General features: G+C 44.3%; 1 protein-coding gene across 1 annotated transcript in view; it reads left to right on the top strand.

The window, feature by feature from the left end:
* The first annotated feature begins 3876 nt into the window (after positions 1-3876).
* LOC115106821 (fibroin heavy chain-like) overlaps positions 3877-23967 on the top strand; it is a 38672-nt gene continuing 18581 nt past the window's right edge. The window contains exons 1-7 of the mRNA XM_065008396.1: positions 3877-4283; positions 18703-18954; positions 21314-21469; positions 21801-22019; positions 22114-22140; positions 22333-22527; positions 22843-23022. Of these exons, the coding sequence (XP_064864468.1) occupies positions 4208-4283; positions 18703-18954; positions 21314-21469; positions 21801-22019; positions 22114-22140; positions 22333-22527; positions 22843-23022 (1105 nt within the window). The 5' untranslated portion in view covers positions 3877-4207. The remainder of the gene's footprint in view (positions 4284-18702; positions 18955-21313; positions 21470-21800; positions 22020-22113; positions 22141-22332; positions 22528-22842; positions 23023-23967) is intronic.

The following is a 23967-nucleotide window of genomic DNA, read 5'->3' as shown; positions in this document are numbered from 1 at the left end:
ACAATGAGTGGGGCAGAGAGCTCTAGTAAGACGGGGTCAAGTAAATCAGCCCCTGTGGATATGTTTTGCGTCGATCTTTAGCAAGGCACTTAATACATCATAGACAAAATGATTGAACTGAAAATAAAGTATGTGAGTCTGTTAGTGCATCATTCTCCACAATCTGTTTTGAGGTGACTAAAGGACTCCCTCTAGTGGAATGAGATACATTTTCAGAGATCATTGTAAACAGCTGTTATTAAAAGCATATCTACAGTATTTCACTTTTTAATGTGTACAGTATTGCTTACTAGGTGTTGTCCAATGAATGATGTATCCACTCCTTTAAATCAAATGGTGTACCTTAGCAGCGCTTCCCTTCCTTCATTTTTTTTACACTACAAATGTCTAGTTTGGTACAAGAGGCTGTCAAAACCTGCTGGGGCCACAAAGGGGTGAATCCTCAATTCAATAAATATATTGATATTGCTTTTTTAACCATGCATAGATAGACATCTATTTCTGAAATGTCTGAAGGACTGCCACAGACATAACCCACCAGTCACTCAACCCCAGCTAAGACAAAAGATGTTGCTCATTAAAATGTCTATAATATTCGTGAGCGAGATTTAAGGCAGATTTAAGGCAGTTTAAGGTCTCTTACGCTGGCAATGGAACAAATATTCCGGGTGTTTAATCAAGTTGAGGCGAGTTAGTTTAGTTGAGTTAGATTTAGCTCCGTACAAATATCTTTCAGATGATCAGATGTTGGTGTCAACTAGTCCAGATTAAGATCATCCACTGTTAATAATCCAGATTTAGAATAGTTAGACAGCAGGTCAGACAATTTGTTAAGAGCACATATGGAGGCAAAGGGCGGGTGATAAATCCCCACGAGCTTCAGATCATTACCATGGCTCACATTTAAGAGATGACATTCAAATTGCTTAGGCACAGAGATGTTAATGGATACAAAAACATTTAACTTGCTCTTTATGCATATGGTGACAGCCCCTCTGTCAGATCTAAAAACCATTCTAACAGGTCAGATACACATCAGAGTCCGGCACAGACTTCTTTAGCCAAGATTAGGTTATAACCAAAACGTCTGCGTCGGTTTGAGAAGCAAGAGTCACAATAAAGGCAATTTTAGAAATAAAAGATTTAGCATTTACATGAATCAATCCAAGGCCGCAGCTGCGGGATTTCAGATCAGAAGTCATTTCTAATAACGAACATGCCATGTATTACTAAACACCATGGGTTTGGCTTGAATGCAACATACACGATTTAAAGCTGCAATATGTCACTTAGGAAGAAACCTAGAGAGGAACCAGGCTATGAGGGGTGGCCAGTCCTCTTCTGGCTGTGCCGGGTGGAGATTATAACAGAACATGGCCAAGATTTTCAAATGTTCATAAATGACCAGCATGGTCAAATAATAATAATCACAGGCAGAACAGTTGAAACTGGAGCAGCAGCACGGCCAGGTGGACTGGGCACAGCAAGGAGTCATCATGCCAGGTAGTCTTTAGGCATGGTTCTAGGGCTCAGGTTCTCCGAGAGAGAGAAAGAAAGAGAGAATTAGAGAGAGCATACTTAAATTCACACAGGACACCGGATAGGACAGGAGAAGTACTCCAGATATAACAAACTGACCCTAGCCCCCCGACACATAAACTACTGCAGTTATAGATCTGTCATTCTCATTGAATGCAAGTCTAAAAAAGAAAGTGGTAGATGTGTTCTATGTGCGCTATTTCTATGCTTCCCGTTCTTAAGTTTAATTTACTCTCTGTTTTGTACACCGCCTTCAACAGCTGAAAAATACATATTTTTCGTTATTGAAAATATTTCTCACAGCGGTTTAGATGGTACAATGATTTTTTGATGTCTTGTTACATTTACTGAAATTAAGCAAACTACTATAATTTTTGCAACCAGGAAATGGTGGAGCAATATCTGCATATTGCACCTTTAACTCTGTGGCAGTGTTCCCCATTTAACTGAAAGTGTAAAATGCACACTGTTTTCACTGTACTGTCCCACTGTTCTGGTGTTAAAATAACACTTTGAAAGTGTTAAAGATTTAACTATGTTGCAGTGTTCCCCATGTAACTCTTAAAGTGTTCAAAGGAACTAAATTGTGGTGCTTGCATAGCTTTACTGTTGAGTAGTACGCCACACCTACAGTGTGAAACATAACACTTGATTTAGAGAGTAACGTTTAATTTGTATGTTTCCCAGGGTGCCTTTTCTTTTTGAGTAAATTGAGTTAACACCCATGACTGTATTTGTTAACACCCAGAGACATGTTTGTTGAATTATTTCCATTATAAAGGCTCGTGCTTTTGCCAAGTAGGTACCTAGGGGAACGTTATCATTTAAAATGAAACCCTATGCCAATGCATTACATATATCATAAGGTCTTAATTATTAGTATAGTAAATGGCCTAGATTAACCCTAAAACAGTGGTGTTAGGAAACTCCTGGATGACAGGCCACATCAGGTCTGCATTACGCTTGCTTGCAAGGTTATGTGTATTGGAATCCAGCCTGGGATAGGATATCCAACAGGTGGCATTTTTATTCACCCGCAACCTGCATTCAGATTGACTGTGTGGATTAAGATACTTGGTTAAAAAAACACTACCTAAATCTTTTAAACCGGAAAAAAACATAAATCTAACGAATTGATTGAATTAGATTAGCAGAATGTATGTTATATATCTTTGTGTAGCATAAGATTAATGAATATATCAATATACAGTACATGCAGAAATGCAGATATTAAAAAGAAATCGACCTGCAGTAGAGCATGCTGGGAAATGTGATAATGATGGGCGTGGTTTTGATGGGACTATTTTACTTTCCACAGTGTAAAACAATAACTCTAGCTATTAACACCAACACTTGAGGTTATTTTATACCACCGAATGTTAATTTCACTCTTACAGAGTGAATTTAACTCCTGAATCAACAGTAGAATTATTACACTGAAAAATCAACACTGGCCAATTTGCTGTGTGTCTGTGTGATTGTGTGTGTGCGTGTGTCACTTTTTCAAAGGAATGGTACTAGGAGGTGCTAATTTCTATCTGGCTGATATATCTCCTATTCTTTAATTACGTCTTTCTATGAATAACAAGTTTACATTTCAGTTTCCCCCGTTAGTGACATGACTTCATGCTCTTCTCAAGAAAGGACTGTGTTGAGTGGAAGCCTGCCAAGGACCCTCCACCCCCTCTATACACATACACCAACACATGCACCAAATATGCACATGCATACACACACACACACACACACACACACACACACACACACACACACACACACACACACACACACACACACACACACACACACACACACACACACACACACACACACACACACAAACAAACTGTGGGTCTAGAAGAGTGTGCAAAGAGGATAATGGGATGATCAGGTGAGGTTCCTCAGTCTTTACTTGGTGCTACTTGTCATCAACACAGTATCCACTTACTCCACTGTTCTAGAGTTGTCCATGGATATACCGTGTTGTATAATGTTCCGGAAAAGTTTCCGTCTTTCTTCAGTTACAATTCAGCAGAAAAAACACACATCTGTAATTGCCGTATCAGGCCTGTATAGTTAGTTACCTCTTCCCCTTGACTTAACAAAATGACATCATTTTGGAATCTATGAGAATATCTGGCAGACTGTCCCATTTATTTTCCTTTGGTGGGGTGGGATAGGGGGTGGACCCCCAACTCTCTCTCAATTTCCTTCTCTCTCCATCTCTCTCTCTTTACATCCTCCAGCACTCTGTCTTTTTTTGGGAGGGGTGGGATAGGGGGTGGACTCACCCGACTCTCTCTCCCTCTTCATCTCTCTCTCTCTCCTCTTCATCTCTTTCTTTTTCTCCACCTCTTTCTCAATTAACCCCCCCTCTCTCTCTTTTAGGCAACCATGTTTTTATGGCAGGAGTCAACCAAATAAAAGCAGCCCCACCAGTCTGTGGGGGAGAAAAGCCGCTGGTTCAATGAAGTGATCTATTCAACTCAGTGTTTCTCTCTCTTGCTCTCTTCATTAATTACATACTGTCCTGCCTTTTCATCCTTTCTGTCTTTTGTTTTCTGTCTCTCTTACTCTTTATTCCCCTCCTTCTTTCTCTGGCTGGCTGAGCTCTGACAAGGGGATAGAATCAAGAGTTTGGGAGAGGAGAGGGACATTTGGGAGCGAGATGGCGGGTGGGACGGTGGCGTTGTTCCTGTATGGATTCCTGCTCCTGTCTCTGTGGAAACCTTCACTGCAAGGAGGTAGGACCCCCTTTACTATGGATATCTATTTATATACACCCCTGTGTTTCAGGTGCCACTCTAAGCTTGTACACACAAAAAAAAGGAGGGTTTCTCAAGGGTTCTTTGGTAAGGGTGATTGTTCTATGTGCAATTATAATGAGTCAAAGAATCCTTTGAACTCTTCAATGGTTCTTTACGGTTCACAAAAGGGTTGTTTGCTCTTTTAGTGATCATTAAAATGTAGGGGAGGTGGTACATTAGAATATTTTGGGGTGTGGTTTGTGCACAGCTCTTTTTGTAAAACCGTGATTGGGAGTGTCATTCCAGTTTATCTAATGTGTTGTGTTACTGTATGAAATTACATATTTTGAATGGCTATGGCTAGTGACAGTGTCTTGTGTCAATTGTGAACAGTTGACAAAATTAGTCAGTGGGTTTTGATTCTTTCCACAGGGACCCCCAGCTGTTTCTGAGAAAGCTCATGTTATTCAACAAGTAAATTAACATAATAATAACGCATTTGGAATTTTAACAATATAAAATGGTTGACCAGAATAAAAAACCCTGTATGGTTCTTCAAAAGGGTCCACAAAGAACCTTTCAGATTGAGAATGTTCTATAATGAACAATAAAAAGATCTTGAGTGTTTTTAGTTTAAGTGTTTTCAGTTTTGAGCGTTGTACTGATTTGCTCAAGACGTAATTGATGTATTATGCTATTTTGATAGATTTGTTAAAAATGTTCTCAACATCTTTTAGATTTCAAAGTGTCTTTCAAAGTGTCCAACATTCTGGAGCTCTACTGTTCTGTGGAGTGACATAGAATCGGCCCGTGGAGCTGAGTGTATTTACCTGCTGGTATTCCCTCTAGGAGTGGGGCTTGTAGTTCGAGTCCCACTCCTCTCCCCACTCTGCTCCCCGCTCCGCATAATTCAGAATTACCCACGATGCCATACTATAGGTAGACAGTGAGCTGTCTGATTGGCTGTTGGGTTTTGTTTAGCCTGTTTTGATAGGCCAGCTGAGGGTTACTGGTTCCTATGATCTCTCCGCTCACTGGAACACAGGACTTAAACAGCTCTGAGAGAGGTCAAAGGGTGGAGGGTAATAACTATGTTTCTAACACTGTAATAAGCATGTAATAAGATCATAATATCAGTATCTCACATGTTCAACCAAGGTGTGTGAACTGTGGAACCAACTGGAAATACTGTATATTCAGCTACTGTTGGAGGAGAACAGAAGTTGAATAGAAAATGCAACTTTATTATTACACACTGATTGAAGAAAATGGCAAATCTTGCTGGTCTTTGGTAACAGTGAAATAACAGTGAGGTTTGTGGTTCAGGCTTAAGTTTATATGGAGTGTAACTCAATAAAAGGAAATGATTTGTAGAGCATGGTTCAGGTTTGTATGATTGAGTTCCCCATTGATAGAGAAATACTCAATACAGCATTGGGCCCCTCCAAGACTCTTACATCTATGCTGATGTGAGAAATCTGTCCTGTTCTGTTGAAACATACAGAACTGTCGTGTTCTTTTACAGACGATTCATGGCAGAAGGGAATGAGTAATGTTGTCCACTTCACAGATACTGAATCTCCCACTGTGGATTATAGCAACATGCACAACAATTCCTGTACATTTCCAACCCACTGGGGTCTTGGTTACATATCACTGGAGTCTCTGGTCAAAGTAGTGCACTTTATAAGGGATATGCTGTCATATGGGGAACAACCTATACCTTTCTGCTCCACCGTGCTCTTGGTCAAGTCCAATGATAGAAACAGATGTCCTTCTCATGTTCAGTTTCCTTTGAACACAGACCACAACTCTCCCAAAACTAGATGCATCATTTCTTATTATCTCTGAAACAGTGAAGAAACATGGCATTGATGAATGACTGAAAAGGGAAAAGACTAAAGTGTAAAAATCAATCATATAACAGATGACAAAACATAAATAAATTCTTATAAAACTGCAGTTCCTCACAATAAAATGACAGCTCTTAATAAAGATTGTTTAAAAAAAGACCAGCTCTATACTGTTAACAAAATGATTTGAAACTCACAGCCTACATCCCAAATGGCACCCTCTTCCCTTTACAGTGCACTAAGGACTCTGATCAAAAGTAGTGACTATATATTGTGTATTGGCTGCCATTTGCTGATGTAGCTGATGTAACTGCACGAGGGGGGCACAACAGACTTCCCTCCATCGCGTCATCTCTCTAAGGCCTTTCTGTTAGCCTGCTAGCCCCGTGCCGCTAGCTGCTTGAAGCCACGCACTGGACTTGAATGATCACCCGGCTATGCATGCCTTTCCCTAACGTCACCATGCCGTGTCGATTGCTGTTCTGGTTTGTAACTATTGTTTTATTTCACCGTAGAGCCTCTAGCACTGCTCAACACACCTCGGCTAACAATTTAGTTCCACCCCCCACACACGCAGTGACATCACCTGGTTTAAATGCTATTTCTAGAGACAATATCTCTTTCATTATCACTATTATCACTGTATTCACATCCTACTATACCTTTGTCTGTACATTATGCCTTGAATATATTCTACCGTACCCAGAAATCTGCTCCTTTTACTCTCTGTTCTGAACGTAATAGGCGCCCAGTTCTGTTAGCCTTTAGCTGTACCCTTATCCTACTCCTCCTCTGTTCCTCCGGTGATGTAGAGGTTAATCCAGGCCCTGCAGTGTCTACCTCCACTCCCATCCCCCAGGCTCTCTCATTTGTTGACTTCTGCAACCGTAAAGCCTTGGTTTCATGCATGTTAACATTAGAAGCCTCCTCCCTAAGTTTGTTTTATTCACTGCCCTAGCACACTCCACCAGTCTGGATGTCCTAGGCGTGTCTGAATCCTGGCTTAGGAAGACCACCAAAAACCTTGAAATTTCCATTCCTAACTATAACATTTTCCGACAAGATAGAACTGCCAAAGGGGGCGGTGTTGCAATTTTCTGTAAAGATAGAACTCAGGTTGCAGAACTGCAGGTTGTCTTACTATCCAGGTCTGTACAATTTGAGCTTCTACTTCTAAAAATGAACCTTTCCAGAAACAAGTCTCTCACCGTTGCCACTTGCTATAGACCACCCTCTGCCCCCAGCTATGCCCTGAACACCATATGTGATTTGATTGCCCCCCATCTATCTTCTGAGCTCGAGCTGTTAGGTGACCTAAACTGGGACATGCTTAACACCCCGGCCATCCTACAATCTAAGCTTGATGTCCTCAACCTCACACAACTTATCAATGAACCTACCAGATATAACCCCAAATCCGTAAACACGGGCACCCTCATAGATATCATCCTAACTAACTCACCCTCCAAATACACCTCTGCTGTTTTCAACAAAGATCTCAGCGATCACTGCCTCATTGCCTGCATCCGTAATGGGTCTGCGAGCAAACGACCACCACTCATCACTGTCAAACGCTCCCTATAACACTTCTACAAGCAGGCCTTTCTAATCGACCTGGCCGGGGTATCCTAGAATGACATTGACCTCATCCCGGCAGTAGAGGATGCCTGGTTATTCTTTAAAAGTGCCTTCCTCACCATCTTAAATAGGCATGCCCCATTCAAAAAATGTAGAACCAGGAATAGATATAGCCCCTGGTTCACTCCAGACTTGTCTGCCTTTGACCAGCACAAAAACATCCTGTGGCGTTCTGCATTAGCATCGACTAGCCCCCGTGATATGCAACTTTTCAGGGAAGTTAGGAACCAATATGTCAGGACCCGGTTACGAACCCGGGTCTCCGGAGTGAGAAACAGTCACTTAACCAACTGAGCCACGAATAGTTGGCAGAACCCAGAAGATGAGGCAGACACAGCAGTACTTGAGACGATGTATTTAATGAAGTAAAAAATGAAGTTCTTCAGGAAAACATGTAACTCCACAACTTCAAAAGGAATTCCACAAGAACAAAGGTAATCCTCCAAGACAAAAAGGTAAATCCACAAGGTGGAAGGTATAGCACAAAAAGCCTCAAAAAATACTCAAAAACAAACAAACAAGAACAAAAAACAGAATTCCACAAGAGAGTCCACCGGGATCAACAAGAGTACACAGAGTACTAGGGCTGGGTGCTAACATACAAACACAGAGCAAAGGACTGAGGAAAACAAAGGGTTTAAATACAATCAGGGAAACGAGGCACAGGTGCAAATAATAATGGGGATCAAGGGAAAACAAAAAGGTCAAAAGGCACAATGGGGGCATCTAGTGACCAAAAACCGGAACAACCCTGGCCAAATCCTGACAGAATCCCCCCTAGGAACGGCTCCTGACGTTCCTACCAGCTCTCTCAGGGTGGAGAGCCCTGAACTGACGAATGAGGTCAGGGTCCAGTATGTCTTTGGCAGGAACCCAGGAGCGCTCCTCGGGACCGTAGCCTTCCCAGTCCACCAGATACTGCCAGGACCGCTGCACCCGGCGGGAATCCAGTATCCGATGGACGGTATAAGCCGGCTGGCCTCCAATGACACGAGGCGGAGGGGGAGGTCTGTCTGCCGGGACAAGGGGAGAAAAAACAACAGGTTTTAATAAGGAAATGTGAAATGTGGGATTAATCTTAAGGGATCTGGGTAAGTGTAGGCGATAAGAAACTGGGTTAACTCTCCTGGCAACCTTAAAGGGACCGATGTATTTTTGGGACAGCTTGCGAGACTCCACCCGTAGTGGTAAGTCTCTTGTGGAGAGCCAGACTCTCTGGCCAGGGCGCAGGGTAGGCCCGGGACGGCGACGTCTGTTGGCTTGTTGTTGGTACCTCTGTGAGGAACGCATAAGATTAAGACGGGTCTTCCTCCACATAAGCCGACAGCGTCTGACGAACTTCAAGGCTGAAGGCACTCTGACTTCTGCCTCCTGGTCCGGGAACAATGGAGGGGCATAGCCAAACTGACACTCGTGCGGGGACATACCAGTGGAGGAGCGCAAGGTGTTGTGCGCGTATTCGGCCCAAACAATGAAGGACGACCATGTGGACGGGTTGTTACGAGTCATACATCGGAGGGTGGCTTCCAGCTCTTGATTCATCCTCTCTGTTTGGCCGTTGGACTCCGGATGGTACCCTGAAGATAGACTGGCAGAAGCACCCATGAGTTGGCAGAAGGCCTTCCAAAACCTTGAGGCGAACTGGGGACCTCTGTCAGAAACCATATCTTGAGGAATGCCGAAGACTCGGAACACATGATTAATTACCAACTCAGCCGTCTCCTTGGCAGAAGGTAACTTAGTCAGAGGGACGAACCTGGCCGCCTTTGAAAACCTGTCAATTATGACTAGGATAGTAGTATTGCCATGGGATGGAGGAAGGCCAGTAATAAAGTCCAACGAGATAAGGGACCAGGGTCTGTGGGGAATAGGTAAAGGGTGAAGGAGTCCTTGAGGGCGGAGGTGAGAAGATTTGCCCTGGCAGCACACGGGGCAGGCATTGACGAAAGAGGCAACGTCTTCTCTTATGGTAGGCCACCAGAACTTACGCTGGATGAACTCCAAGGTGCGACCTACGCCCGGGTGACAGGTGAGGCGAGAGGAGTGCCCCCACAGAAGGACCTGAGTCCTCACTGCCTTGGGGACAAACAACCGATTGGCAGGACCCCCTTTCGGGTCCGGTTCGATAGCTTGAGCTCGTCTCACGGTATCCTCAACTTGCCACGAAATCGGAGCCACGATCTTAGCAGCAGGAAGGACAGGCATGTCCGTGTCATCTCGAATGGCAGGAGCGTAGACTCGGGACAGGGCATCCGGTTTGAGATTCTTCGACCCGGGCCGATAGGTGAGGATAAACTGGAATCGATTGAAGAAAAGAGACCATCTAGCTTGTCTAGAGTTCAACCGCTTCGCCTGCTGGATATACTCCAGATTTTTGTGGTCCGTAAGCACTTGAAACGGGTGAGAAGCCCCTCGAGCCAGTGTCTCCATTCCTTCAATGCCATCTTAACCGCTAGGAGTTCACGATCCCCACATCGTAGTTCCTCTCAGCCGGGGTAAGCCGGTGTGAGAAGAAAGCGCACGGATGAAGCTTCTTGTCTTCACCCCTCTGAGACAGGACAGCTCCAACACCAACCTCTGAGGCGTCTACCTCCACCACAAACGGTTCATCCGTAGTCGGTAGTATCAGGATGGGAGCAGAGAGGACGCGCTGCTTGAGTCCTTGGAAGGCCGTCTCAGCTTCTCTTCCCCACAAAAACCTTGCATTGCCACCCTTGGTTAAAGCTGAGAGAGGGGCTGCCACCAAGCTGAAGTTCTTGATGAACTTGCGGTAAAAGTTTGTGAAGCCCAGGAAACGCTGAACTTCCTTAACGGATTTGGGGGTGGGCCAATCCCTACCGCCCCTACCTTCCTGGGGTCCATTTGGACTCGACCGGGTTCCACTACAAATCCCAGGAATTGTACTCGGGATGAATGGAATTCACATTTTCCGGCTTAACGTACAGATGGCTGTCTAGGAGCGTTTGAGTACTTGTCTGATATGCTTTGTGTGTTCTTGAAGAGAGCTCGAAAAGATGAGGATGTCATCCAAGTAAACAAACACAAATATGTTAAGCATATCCCTAAGCACATCGTTTATGAGCGCTTGGAACACCGCTGGGGGCGTTGGTCAGGCCGAAGGGCATCACCAAGTATTCATAGTGACCAGTAGGCGTGTTGAACGCGGTCTTCCACTCGTCACCAGGTCTGATCCGCACAAGATGGTATGCGTTCCGCAGGTCAAGCTTAGTGAAAACAACTGCTTCCTGGAGCAGCTCGAAGGCTGTGGCCATAAGGGGTAGCGGGTAACGGTTACGGACGGTTATGGCATTGAGTCCCCGGTAGTCGATGCAAGGACGTAATCCACCGTCTTTCTTGGCCACAAAGAAAAACCCTGCTCCCGCCGGGGAGGTGGATGGACGCATGAGGCCTGCTTCCAGAGCGTCCTTGATGTAGGTATCCATAGCAGCTCGTTCGGGTGGAGATAGGGAAAAGATCCGACCCCTGGGGGGGCAAGTGCCCGGAAACAGTTCGATGGGGCAATCATAAGGTCTATGGGGTGGTAGCATGGTGGCCCTCTGTTTGCTAAATACCAGTTTGAGGTCATGGTAACACTCGGGAACTCGGGTCAGGTCGATGGATTCTAAAGACTCGGGAGTAGAACTCGGGAATTCGGGAAAATACATGTAGCTTGGCACGTAGGACCCCACTGCTTGATAGTGCCCACAGACCAGTCGATGTGAGGGTTATGGCTGTGAAGCCAGGGGTATCCAAGGACGAGAGGGAACTCGGAACAGGAGATCAAATGAAAGTTCATCAATTCCTTGTGTTGTGAAACTGAAAGTCGCAAGGAGGTAGTGACATGAGTGACAAGTCCAGATCCCAAAGGGCTTCCATCCAATGTAGTAACCCTCATGGGGTTACTTAGAGGTTCAGAGGGAACGCCATTCTCCTTCGCCCAGACACCATCCATGAAGTTACCTGCGGCTCCAGAGTCTACCAAGGCTTGAAGGTGAAGCTTGTGGTTGTCCCAGGAAAGGGTGACTGGAATGAGCAGACGGGAGTTGGACGGATGGGAGGAGGTTATGTTTCCCGTTACAGTTCCCCCCGGTCTGTACGGGACAGAGCGTTTCCCTGGAGCCCGGGACACGTGGAACGGAAATGGCCCGGTTTGCCACAATATAGACAGCGTCGCTCCCTCATCCGGCGGTCTCTCTCAGCCTGGGAGATGCGTCCAATCTGCATGGGTTCCGGTGGAGCCAGCGAGGATAAAGGTGGGGACTCGGAGCTGGGACTGATAGGGGCTAGAGGTCTACGGTTGAGTTCTCTCTCTCTCAGACGCTGGTCAATGCGTGAGGCCAACTTGATCAGGGACTCGAGATTGTCCGGTGGTTCCCGAGTGGCCAGTTCATCTTGGATAGTGTCGGAAAGGCCTTTCAGAAAGCACACAGTGAGCGCCTCGTTGTTCCAGCCACTCGCTGCTGCCACCGTGCGGAACTGGATGGCATAGTCCGTCACGCTGCGCCGACCTTGGTGGAGAGTCAGGAGCTGTTTGGCTGAGTCAGGACCACTGCTTGGGCCTTGAAACACTCGTTTGAATTCCTCAGCAAAGGCAGAGTAGCTGGCACAGCAGGAACTATGGGCATCCCACACAGCAGTAGCCCAGGCCAGGGCTTTTTCCGACAGCAGGGTGATGATATATGCGATCTTAGACCGGTCGGTGAGGAACGACGAGGGTTGCAGCTCGAAGGAGAGAGAACATTGGGTGAGAAACCCTTTACAAGCACTTGGATCACCTGAGAACCGTTGGGGAGGTGGAAGACGAGGTTCAGCCAGAGGGTTAACTGCCATGGGTACGTGAATCTGAGATACTGGGACGTCATTTTTTGGCTCTGTGTTTCTGTCAGGACCCGGTTACGAACCCGGGTCTCCGGAGTGAGAAACAGTCACTTAACCAACTGAGCCACGAATAGTTGGCAGAACCCAGAAGATGAGGCAGACACAGCAGTACTTGAGACAATGTATTTAATTAAGTAAAAAATGAAAGTTCTTCAGGAAAACATGTAACTCCACAACTTCAAAAGGAATTCCACAAGAACAAAGGTAATCCTCCAAGACAAAAAGGTAAATCCACAAGGTGGAAGGTATAGCACAAAAAGCCTAAAAAAATACTCAAAAACAAACAAACAAGAACAAAAAACAGAATTCCACAAGAGAGTCCACCGGGATCAACAAGAGTACACAGAGTACTAGGGCTGGGTGCTAACATACAAACACAGAGCAAAGGACTGAGGAAAACAAAGGGTTTAAATACAATCAGGGGAAACGAGGCACAGGTGCAAATAATAATGGGGATCAAGGGAAAACAAAAGGTCAAAAGGCACAATGGGGGCATCTAGTGACCAAAAACCGGAACAACCCTGGCCAAATCCTGACACAATATACACAGGCAGTTAGGAAAGCTAAGGCTAGCGTTTTTAAACAGAAATGTGCATCCTGCAGTACAAACTCAAAAAAGTTCTGGGACACTGTAAAGTCCATGGAGAATAAGAGCACCTCATCCCAGCTACCAGCTACCCACTGCTCTGAGGCTAGGAAACACTGTTACAACCGACAAATCCACTATAATTGAGAATTACAATAAGCATTTCCCTATGGCTGGCCATGCTTTCCACCTGGCTACCCCTACCCCGGTCAACTGCCCGGCACCCTCCACAGCAACCCGCCAAAGCCCCCACCATTTCCCCTTCACCCATATCCAGATAGCTGATGTTCTGAAAGAGCTGCAAAATCTGGACCCCTACAAATCAGCCGGGCTAGACAATCTGGACCCTCTCTTTCTTAAATTATCTGCCAAAATTGTTGCAACCCCTATTACTAGCCTGTTCATCCTCTCTTTTGTATCGTCTGAGATTCCCAAAGATTGGAAAGCTGCCGCGGTCATCCCCTCTTCAAAGTGGGAGACACTCTAGACCCAAACTGCTACAGACCTATATCTATCCTACACTGCATCTCTAAGGTCTTCGAAAGCCATGTTAACAAACAGATTACTGACCATTTTGAATCACATCGTACCTTCTCCGCGATGCAATCTGGTTTCCGAGCTGGTCATGGGTGCACATCAGCCACGCTCAAGGTGAACCTTTTGTGACTAGGGGGCAGTATTTTCATTTTTGGAAAAATAACGTTCCCGTAGTAAACGGGATATTTTGTCAGGACAAGATGCTAGAATATGCATATAATTGACAGCTTAGGATAGAAAACACTCTAAAGTTTCCAAAACTGTAAAAATATTGTCTGTGAGTATAACAGAACTGATATTGCAGGCGAAAGCCTGAGAAAAATCCAATCTGGGAGTGCCTCATGTTTTGAAAGCGCTGCATTCCAATGCGTCCCTATTGAGCAGTGAAGGGGCTATCAACCAGATTACTTTTTTCCGTATTCCCCAAGGTGTCTACCGTATTGTGACGTAGTTTTACGCATTTATCTTGAAGAATACCCGTAAGCGGCTACATTGCGCAACTGGTCACCTGATGTCTCCCAGAGTGATTCTCGAGTAAAATACAGAGGTAGCCATTATTCCAATCGGTCCAACTGAAAAACCAATTGTCCCGGTGGATATATTATCAAATAGATATTTGAAAAATACCTTGAGGATTGATTATAAACAACGTTTGCCATGTTTCTGTCGATATTATGGAGCTAATTTGGAATATTTTTCAGAGTTTTCGTGACTGCAATTTCCGGGCGATTTCTCAGCCAAACGTGAAGAACAAACGGAGCTATTTCGCCTACAAAAATAATATTTTGGGAAAAAAGGAACATTGGCTATTTAACTGGGAGTCTCGTGAGTGAAAACATCTGAAGCTCATCAAAGGTAAACGATTTAATTTGATTGCTTTTCTGATTTCCGTGACCAAGTTACCTGCTGCTAGCTGGACAAAATGCTATGCTAGGCTATCGATAAACTTACACAAATGCTTGTCTAGCTTTGGCTGTAAAGCATATTTTGAAAATCTGAGATGACAGGGTGATTAACAAAAGGCTAAACTGTGTCTCAATATATTTCACTTGTGATTTTCATGAATAGGAATATTTTCTATGAATATTTATGTCCGTTGTGTTATACTAATTAGTGTCAGTCGATGATTACGCTCCCGCATGCGGGATGGGGAGTCACTAGAGGTAACGATATCATAACCGCCATCGTTAAGAGACATTACTGTGCAGCTGTATTCATCGACCTGGCCAAGGCTTTCAACTCTGTCAATCACCACATTCTTATTGGCAGAGTCAACAGCCTTGGTTTCTCGAATGATTGCCTCGCCTGGTTCACCAACTACTTCTCTGATAGAGCTCAGTGTGTCAAATCGGAGGGCCTGTTGTCCGGACCTCTGGCAGTCTCTATGGGGGGTGCCACAGGGTTCAATTCTCGGGCCGACTCGCTTCTCTGTATACATCAATGATGTCGCTCTTGCTGCTGGTGATTCTCTAATCCACCTCTACGCAGACGACACCATTCTGTATACTTCTGGCCCTTCTGGCCCTTCTTTGGACACTGTGTTAACTAACCTCCAGACGAGCTTCAATGCCATACAACTCTCCTTCCGTGGCCTCCAACTGCTCTTAAACGCAAATAAAACTAAATGCATGCTATTCAACCGATCATTGCCCGCACCTACCCGCCCATCCAGCATCACTACTCTGGACGGTTCTGACTTAGAATACGTGGATAACTACAAATACCTAGGTGTCTGGCTAGACTGTAAACTCTCCTTCCAGACATTAAGCATCCCCAATCAAAAATGTAATCTAGAATCGGCTTCCTATTTCGCAACAAAGCTTCCTTCACTCATGCTGTCAAACATACACTCGTAAACTGACCATCCTACCGATCCTTGACTTCGGCGATGTCATCTATAAAATAGCCTCCAACACTCTACTCAGCAAACTGGATGTAGTCTATCACAGTGCCATCCGTTTTGTCACCAAATCCCCATATACTACCCACCACTGCGACCTGTACGCTCTCGTTGGCTGGCCCTCACTTCATACTCTTCGCCAAACCCACTTGCTACAGGTTATCTACAAGTCTCTGCTAGGTAAAGCCCCGCCCTATCTCAGCTCGCTGGTCACCATAGCAGCACCCACTCGTAGCACACGCTCCAGCAGGTATATCTCACTGATCACCCCCAAAGCCTTTCCTTCCAGTTCTCTGCTGCCACTGACTGGAACGAACTGCAAAAATTACTGAAGCTGGAGATTCCCATCTCCCTCACTAGCTTTAAGAACCAGCTGTCAGAGCAGCTCACAGATCACTGCACCTGTTCATAGCCCATCTGAAAACAACCCATCTATCTACCTCATTCCCATACTGTATTTATTTATTTTGCTCCTTTTCCACAACAGTATCTCTACTTGCACATCCATCTTTTGCACATCTACCATTCCAGTGTTTAATTGCTATATTGTAATTACTTTGCCACCATGGCCTATTTATTGCTTTAACTCCCTTATTTGACCTTATTTGCACTCACTGTATATAGACTTTGTTTTTCTTTTTTTGTCTACTGTATTATTGACTGTATGTTTTGTTCATTCCATGTGTAACTCTGTGTTGTTGTACAGGTATCTTATGTATAATCTTAAAGTGCAATTCCTTAAATTAGTTTGGTATACAATATTTGTCAGGCATCAACCAAGCATTATTCAAGACAATGACAGGAATAAGCATTTCCACACTTTGTTACATTACAGCCTTATTCTAAAATTTATTCAATAACACATCAATCTACACACTATACCCCCTAATGACAAAGCTAAAACAGGTTCATAGAAATGTTTGCTAATTTATAAAAAAAAAACTAAACAGAAACACCTTGTTTACATACGTTTTCAGATGCTTTGCTATGAGACTCGAAATTTAGCTCAGGTGCATCCTGTTTCCAATAATCATCCTTGAGATGTTTACACAACTTGATTGGAGTCCACCTGTGGTAAATTCAATAGATTGGACATGATTTGACAGTGCACAGTTGACAGTGCATGTCAGAGCAAAAACCAAGCCATGAGGTCTAAGGAATTGTGCGTAGCGCGCCGAGACAGGATTGTGTTAAGGCACAGAGCTGGCGAATGGTACCAAAACATGTTTGCAGCATTTAATGTCCCCAAGACCACAATGGACTCCATCATTCTTAAATGGAAGAAGTTTGGAACCACCAAGACTCTTTCTAGAGCTGGCCGCCCGGACAAACTGAGCAATCCTGGGAGAAGGACCTTGGTTACGGAGGTGACCAAGAACCCAATGGTCATGCTGACAGAGCTCCAGAGTTCCTCTGTGGAGATGGGAGATCCTTCCAGAAGGACAACTATCTCTGCAACACTCCACCAATCAGGCCTTGATGGTAGTGGCCAGACAGAAGCTGCTTCTCAGTAAAAGGCACATGACAGCCTGCTTGGAGTTTGCCAAAATGCATTTAAAGGACTCTCAGACCATGAGAAATAAGATTCTCTGGTCTGATGAAACCAATATTGAACTCTTTGTCAGGAATGCCAAGTGTCACGTCTGGAGGAAACCTGCACCATTCCTATGGTGAAGAATGGTGGTGGCAGCATCATGCTGTGGGGATGTTTTTCAGCGGCAGGAACTGGGAGACTAGTCAGGATCGAGGGAAAGATGAACGGCGCAAAGTACAGGGATATCTTTGATGAAAACCTGCTCCAGAGCACTCAGGACCTCAGACTGGGGCAAATTTCCACCTTCCAACGGGACAACAACCCTAAGCACACAGCCAAGACAATGCAGGAGTGGCTTCGGGACAAGTCTCTGAATGTCCTTGAGTGGCCCAGCCAGAGCCCGGACTTGAACCCAATCTAACATCTCTGAAGAGACCTGAAAATAGCTGTGCAGTGACGTTCGCGATCTAACCTGATTGATCTTGAGAGGATCTGCAGAGTTGAATGGGAGAAACTCCCCAAATACAGGTGTGCCAAGCTTGTAGGGTCACACCCAAGAAGACTCAAGGCTGTAATCACTGCCAAAGGTGCTTCAACAAAGTACCGAGTAAAGGGTCTGAATACTTATGTAAATGTGTGTTTTTATTTAATTTTTATTATTATTTTCAAAAATGTTAAAAAACTAACTTTTTCTTTTGTATTGTGTGTGCAAATTTGCATAATGTCCAAAAGTGTGCAATGGAACAAGTTAGAGTAAACTATCAGAACCATATTGAACAGTACAGGCAATGAGGAAATTAAACGGTGCTTTATAAACTATGACAGATTTCATACAGGCTGGGTTTACACAGACAGCCCAAATCTGATATTTTTTGACAAATTGCATCAGATGATTTCACATCAGCTCTTTTTCAGAGCTGATCTGATTGGTCAAAAGACCAATTAGTGTAAAAGTATCAGAATTGTTCTGCCTGACATAGAACCGCAGAAGTTTCGTGGTCATTTAAGAGTCCAGAATAAATGAAAATATGGATAAACGGTTGTTTATTAACATATAAGGCCAAGCCCTTTGTATTTAAGATTTACATGGTAATGAAATCAGCCGTCCACTGTGGACTGACAGAATGAAGAAGGGGAAGAAGGAACTGAGCCAGTAGAGAAAATCCTTCCTCTATTTTTCTTATTGGTCATCAGTGTTGCTAACAAGGGCAATATTTATCACAGACAATCCATCAACCCACCAATCAACCAATCAATCTGGCAATCAAACACACAATGTATTTTTTTTTTATCACAATACAGAAATGTCCCTGAACACAAACTCAATCCCATACCTCACTTGACGATTGATTAGGTATTTTGGTGCTGGACTGGAACAAAAGCCTGGACTCCCTATAACTGTCCAGGACCAGAACTGGTTGTGCTATGTTTCAGGTGTGTGCTTTAGTTGTGTGTATACAGTGGTTTAACATGTTTGTGCTGTGTTCCAGGTGTGTACATACCTGCTGGTGTAGGTGAAGGAGCTGGGGCTGGATTAGGAGCTGGAGCAGGAGGCAGAGCTGGATTTGGTCCAGGTGGAGCTGGCACCGGTTTTGGGCCTGGTGGTGTAGGCACTGGATATGGGCCAGGTGGCGGAGCCGGAGTTGGATCAGGAGGTGTAGGTGGAGCTGGCGCTGGTCCAGGAGGTGCAGGCTTTGGCCCTGGAGCCGGTGGAGGTTACACCAAGCCAGGGAAGACGGGAGGTAAGGGAGAACGTTAAACTATCAACTGCTATTTGCCATATCTTCAATTTAAGTCTACTAGAAAGTGTGTGCCCTCAGGCCTGGAGGGAAGCAAATGTTAGGCGGCAGGGTAGCCTAGTGGTTAGAGTGTTGGACTAGTAACCGAAAGGTTGCAAGTTCAAACCCCTGAGCTGACAAGGTACAAAATCTGTCTGTTCTGCCCCTGAACAGTCAGTTAACCCACTGTTCCTAGGCTGTCATTGAAAATAAGAATTTGTTCTTAACTGACTTGCCTAGTTAAATAAAGCCACCTTTACTGGCTCAAATAGCTGACCAATCAGCCTGTTACTTTGTTAACTTTAAGAAAAAATTATATTTGACCAGATACAATGCTATCTTACAGAATTTCAGCATGCTTATAGGGAAGGACATTCAACAAGCACAGCACTTACAAAAATGACTGATGATTGGCTGAGATAAATTGATGATAAAGAGATTGTGGGGGCTGTTTTGTTTGACTTCAGTGCTGCTTTTGACATTATCGATCATAGTCTGTTGCTGGAAAAGCGTAAACTATCGTTCAAAAGTTTGGGACCACTTAGACATTTCCTTGTTTTTGAAAGAAAATCAAAAAACATTGTCCATTAAAATAACATCAAAGTGATCAGAAATACAGTGTAGACATTGTTAATGTTGTAAATGACTATTGTAGCTGGAAACTGCAGATTTTTTATGGAATATCTACGTAGGTGTACAGAGGCCCATTATCAGCAACCATCACTCCTGTGTTCCAATGGCACGTTGTATTAGCTAATCCAAGTTTATCATTTAATAAGGCTAATTGATCATTAGAAAACCCTTTTGCAATTATGTTAGCACAGCTGAAAACTGTTGTCCTGATTTAAATAAGCAATAAAACTGTCCTTCTTTAGACTAGTTGAGTATCTGGAGCATCAGCATTTGTGAGTTCGATTACAGGCTCAACACAGCCAGAAACAAAGACCTTTCTTCTGAAACTCTTCAGTCTATTATTGTTCTGAGAAATGAAGGCTATTCCATTTCGAGAAATTGCCAAGAAACTGAAGATCTCGTACAACGCTGTGTACTACTCCCTTCACAGAGCAGAGCAAACGCGGTCTAACCAGAACAGAAAGAGTGGGAGGCCCCGGTGCACAATTGAGCAAGAGGACAAGTACATTAGAGTGTCTAGTTTGAGAAACAGACGCCTCACAAGTCCTGAACTGGCAGCTTCATTAAATAGTACCCTTAAAACACCAGTCTCAACGTCAACAGTCAAGAGGCGACTCCGGGTGACTGGCCTTCTTGGCAGAGTTCCTCTGTTCAGTGTCTGTGTTCTTATGCCCATCTTAATATTTTCTTTTTATTGGCCAGTCTGAGATATGGCTTTTTCTTTGCAACTCTGCCTAGAAGGCCAGCATCCCGGAGTCGTCTCTTCACTGTTAACGAGGCATTTGTTTCTCAAACTTCTGTTGAATGCACCGAGCTGTCTGTTTGAACTACTGGCACACAGCTCAGACACCCATGCATTCCCCACAAGACATGTCAGCAATGGTCTCTTCAGTCTCCAAGTCCAGACCAGCCTATGGAAGGCGCACAGTACTACATAGAGCCATGACTACATGGAACTCTATTCCACATCAAGTAATGCAAGCAGTAAAATTTGAATTAAAAAAACACTTAAATATACACCTTATGGAACAGCCGGGGACTATGAAGCAACACAAACACAGGCACAGACACATGCATATAAACACACGATAACATACGCATTACACACTCATGTACAGATGGATTTTGTGTTGTAGATATGTGGTAGGAGAGTAGGGTCTTGAGGGCACACACTTAATATGTTGCGAAATCTGTTGTGAATGTCTTGTAATGTTTTTCAAATGTAACTGCCTTAATTTTGCTGGACCCCAGGAAAAGTAATGGACATCCGTAATGCATGCAAATACAGCAAATTGCATTCATTTCTGTAATGTCTTTATTGAAGTCCTGCTGATACTTTATTAACATAGAAAGCCAAGTCCTTTGTATTTAAGATGAACATGGTTATGAAATCAGCCGTCCACTGTGGACTGAAGGAATGAAGAATGGGAAGAAGGAACTGAGCCAGTAGAGAAAATCCTTCCTCTGTTTTTCTTATTGATCGTCAGTGTTGCTGCCAAGGCCAATGTTTACCATATTCCTATTAAAGTCTTACAATGATTCATGCTCTCACAGACAATCAATCAATCAACAAATTGATAATTGCCTTTATTTAGTCTCAAGGTTAGGATGATGACCTTCGATTAAACAAATATCGGTGTTTTCATTTGCTGGGATGTAATCCTGTTGATATGACCATTGCATCTTGCAGCTGGCTATGGTGGTCAGGTTGTAGGCCAAGGCCAAGGCCAAGGAGGACTGGGGACTGGAGGTCTGGGGGAAGGAAGAGTTAGACCAGAAGGAGCTGGGGCCGGACCAGGAGGTTATGGACATGGCGGTGGTTTAGGAGCTGGAGGCCTTGGAGCAGGTATACTATGAGCTACTCACTGTTTGTGTTTGTTATATTGGTATTTTCTTGGCTTAGAGATGTAATCAAGGCCGAACAACTGCATTTGGGGCCCCAGGGATATTTGTGGTGGGAGTGGGGTAGGGCAGATTTAAAGCAAATTTCTTGCTATACTAAACATTTTTCATAATGCTGAGATAATCTTTTATAAGTTTTAAAGCTAATTTCCTGCAATTCTACACATTTTGCTATCATATGGTATCTGGGGCCCTGCATGCCCCATCTGTAATCCGGCCCTGGATGTAATGGACAGATTCAGTTGTGGTAGTGATACTTGAGTCTTCCTCTCCAGGAGCTGGCAATGGAGGTTGGGGTCCTGGAGGACAGGGGGCTGGACTAGGAGCTGGAGGTCTGGGAGGAGGAGGTCTTAGACCAGGAGCCAGACCAGGAGGTTATGGACCAGGTGGTTATGGGCCTGGTGCTGATCTTAGTCTGGGCGGAGCTGTAGCTGGAGGTCTTGGTGGTGGTTACGGACTTGGCGGGGGTCTAGGTGCCGGAGGCCTTGGAGCAGGTATGAGGCTCTTGATTTGATCATCTGATCAATTATAACTAATTTCAGTTCATTTTACAGAAATTAATTTTTGATGATTGTTGTGTTTCCACAGGAGCTGGAGGAAAGCCAGAGAAGGCAGGTGAGTGACATATGCAGTTCAGGTCTGCCCTAGACTTCTTTTAGGGCTCACAAACTATTGACTTGTTTTTTCAATGGCAGCCTATTTCCTCAGTATATCCAAATTAACACTACACATGACAAAGACCCTCCTAAAGCTTTTAAGCCTGTTTGTTGTTATCGAGAGGATGATGCAGTCAATCTTGATCTCCAGGAGCTGGCTACGGTGGTAGAGATCCAGGAGGACAGGGGGCTGGACTAGGTGTTGGAGGTTTTGGACCAGGTGGCTATGGACCAGGTGGAGCTGGAGCTGGTGCTGGACCAGGTGGCTATGGGCTTGGTGTTGGTCTTGGTCCTGGGGGAGCTGGTCCTGGAGTTTTTGGTGGTGGTTATGGACCCGATGGAACAGGTAAAGAACCCTGAGGTTTACAGATGGAGTACAGTCAAAGATACCGTCCGTGTCCCCAAAGGGCACCATATTACCTAAATAGTGCACTACTTTTTCCCATAAGTGGGTGCGTTTTGGGAGTCACACTAACTCATGCAGTACAAACTGATCTTATGGCCTCTGTTATTCCTCTGCTGTTTCTCCATCTTTCTACAGGAGCCAGTGGGAAGCCTTCCAAAACAGATGTGTGTGAATCTTGTCTCTATGTTCAGTAGACCTTTGAGATGTATGTGTTTTTGTCTGTTTGAGTCTGTATTTCTCGTGTTTGATCCCCAGGAGCTGGCTATGTAGGTCGCAGTCCTGGGGGACAGGGGGCTGGATTAGGAGCTGGAGGCTATGGACCAGGTGGAGCTGGACCAGGAGGATATGGGCCTGGTTCTGGTGTTGGCCAGGGTGGAGCTGGTGGTTTTGGTGGTGGTCTTGGAGCTGGCGGACAAGGAGACGCCCTTGGAGCTGGTAGGGTGGAAGGCCTAACTCATATAGCGCATGAGTCTGATATACTGTAACTTTGCTACTGTAGGTGCGTCTTTGGGTGCTATTAATGATGACAAAGTCTGTGACTGCTGTAATGGAGTAAAGCCAAAGCCATGTTACCATCTTTATGCACTAGCATCCATAGAATTAGGAATTCGATTATTAGAATGGACCTTCTTATGATGGTCCAAAGGTCAGCCATGTTGGTCAGGGAGTTTGTCAACCATGGTTTGCCAGTGCTGAGATAAGATATTGTGTAAAACAATGAATGTTAATAATTGATATGCATTGTATGTGTGTTAGCTAGGTAGCCACAGTTTTAGAGGAATGATTCCATTCATTTTTCAAATGAACTGCCAACATTCCATTCAAGCAATGCAGTCAATCCACAGCCATACACTGGCTGAAATCAGTTGATGATACAGATGTACTGTAGGATCTTCATTTGCTCACTATTTTCTGCTGATAATTTTCCTGCACAGGAGGAAATGCAAACTTCTAGTGTATTTGAGTTTTAAAAAGGCTTCTAATGTTTGTAATTTCAACTTTGAAATTTCAGACTTGTTTTGCCCTAATGGAAAATGTATCGACCCCTACAAAAAGGTATATTAATTATAATTCACATAATAATTCAAATATCCTGTTGCGGCAGGATTATTTTCCTGCTGTAGCAAGCTGTCTCAAATTAAGATCCTACATTAAACAAGTACTCCTCATATAATCAAATATGATATCTCATATACATATACACTCCATGGTCAGTTTATTAGGTACACCCATTGCCTACAGAACAGTCTGAATTCTTCGGGGCATGGATTTTACAAGGTGTTGGAAATGTTCCACAGGGATGTTGGATTTTTTTCCCAAAATTATGTTTATTTTTCCTGGTTTTATAATTATAATTATCATACTAAATGGAGTGTCTCG

This window comes from Oncorhynchus nerka, linkage group LG23 (genome assembly GCF_034236695.1).
Source record: "Oncorhynchus nerka isolate Pitt River linkage group LG23, Oner_Uvic_2.0, whole genome shotgun sequence".
NCBI classification, from domain to species: Eukaryota; Metazoa; Chordata; class Actinopteri; order Salmoniformes; family Salmonidae; genus Oncorhynchus; species Oncorhynchus nerka.
Note: the sequence above shows the minus strand (reverse complement) of the source record. Positions and strands in the feature narration are given on the sequence as shown.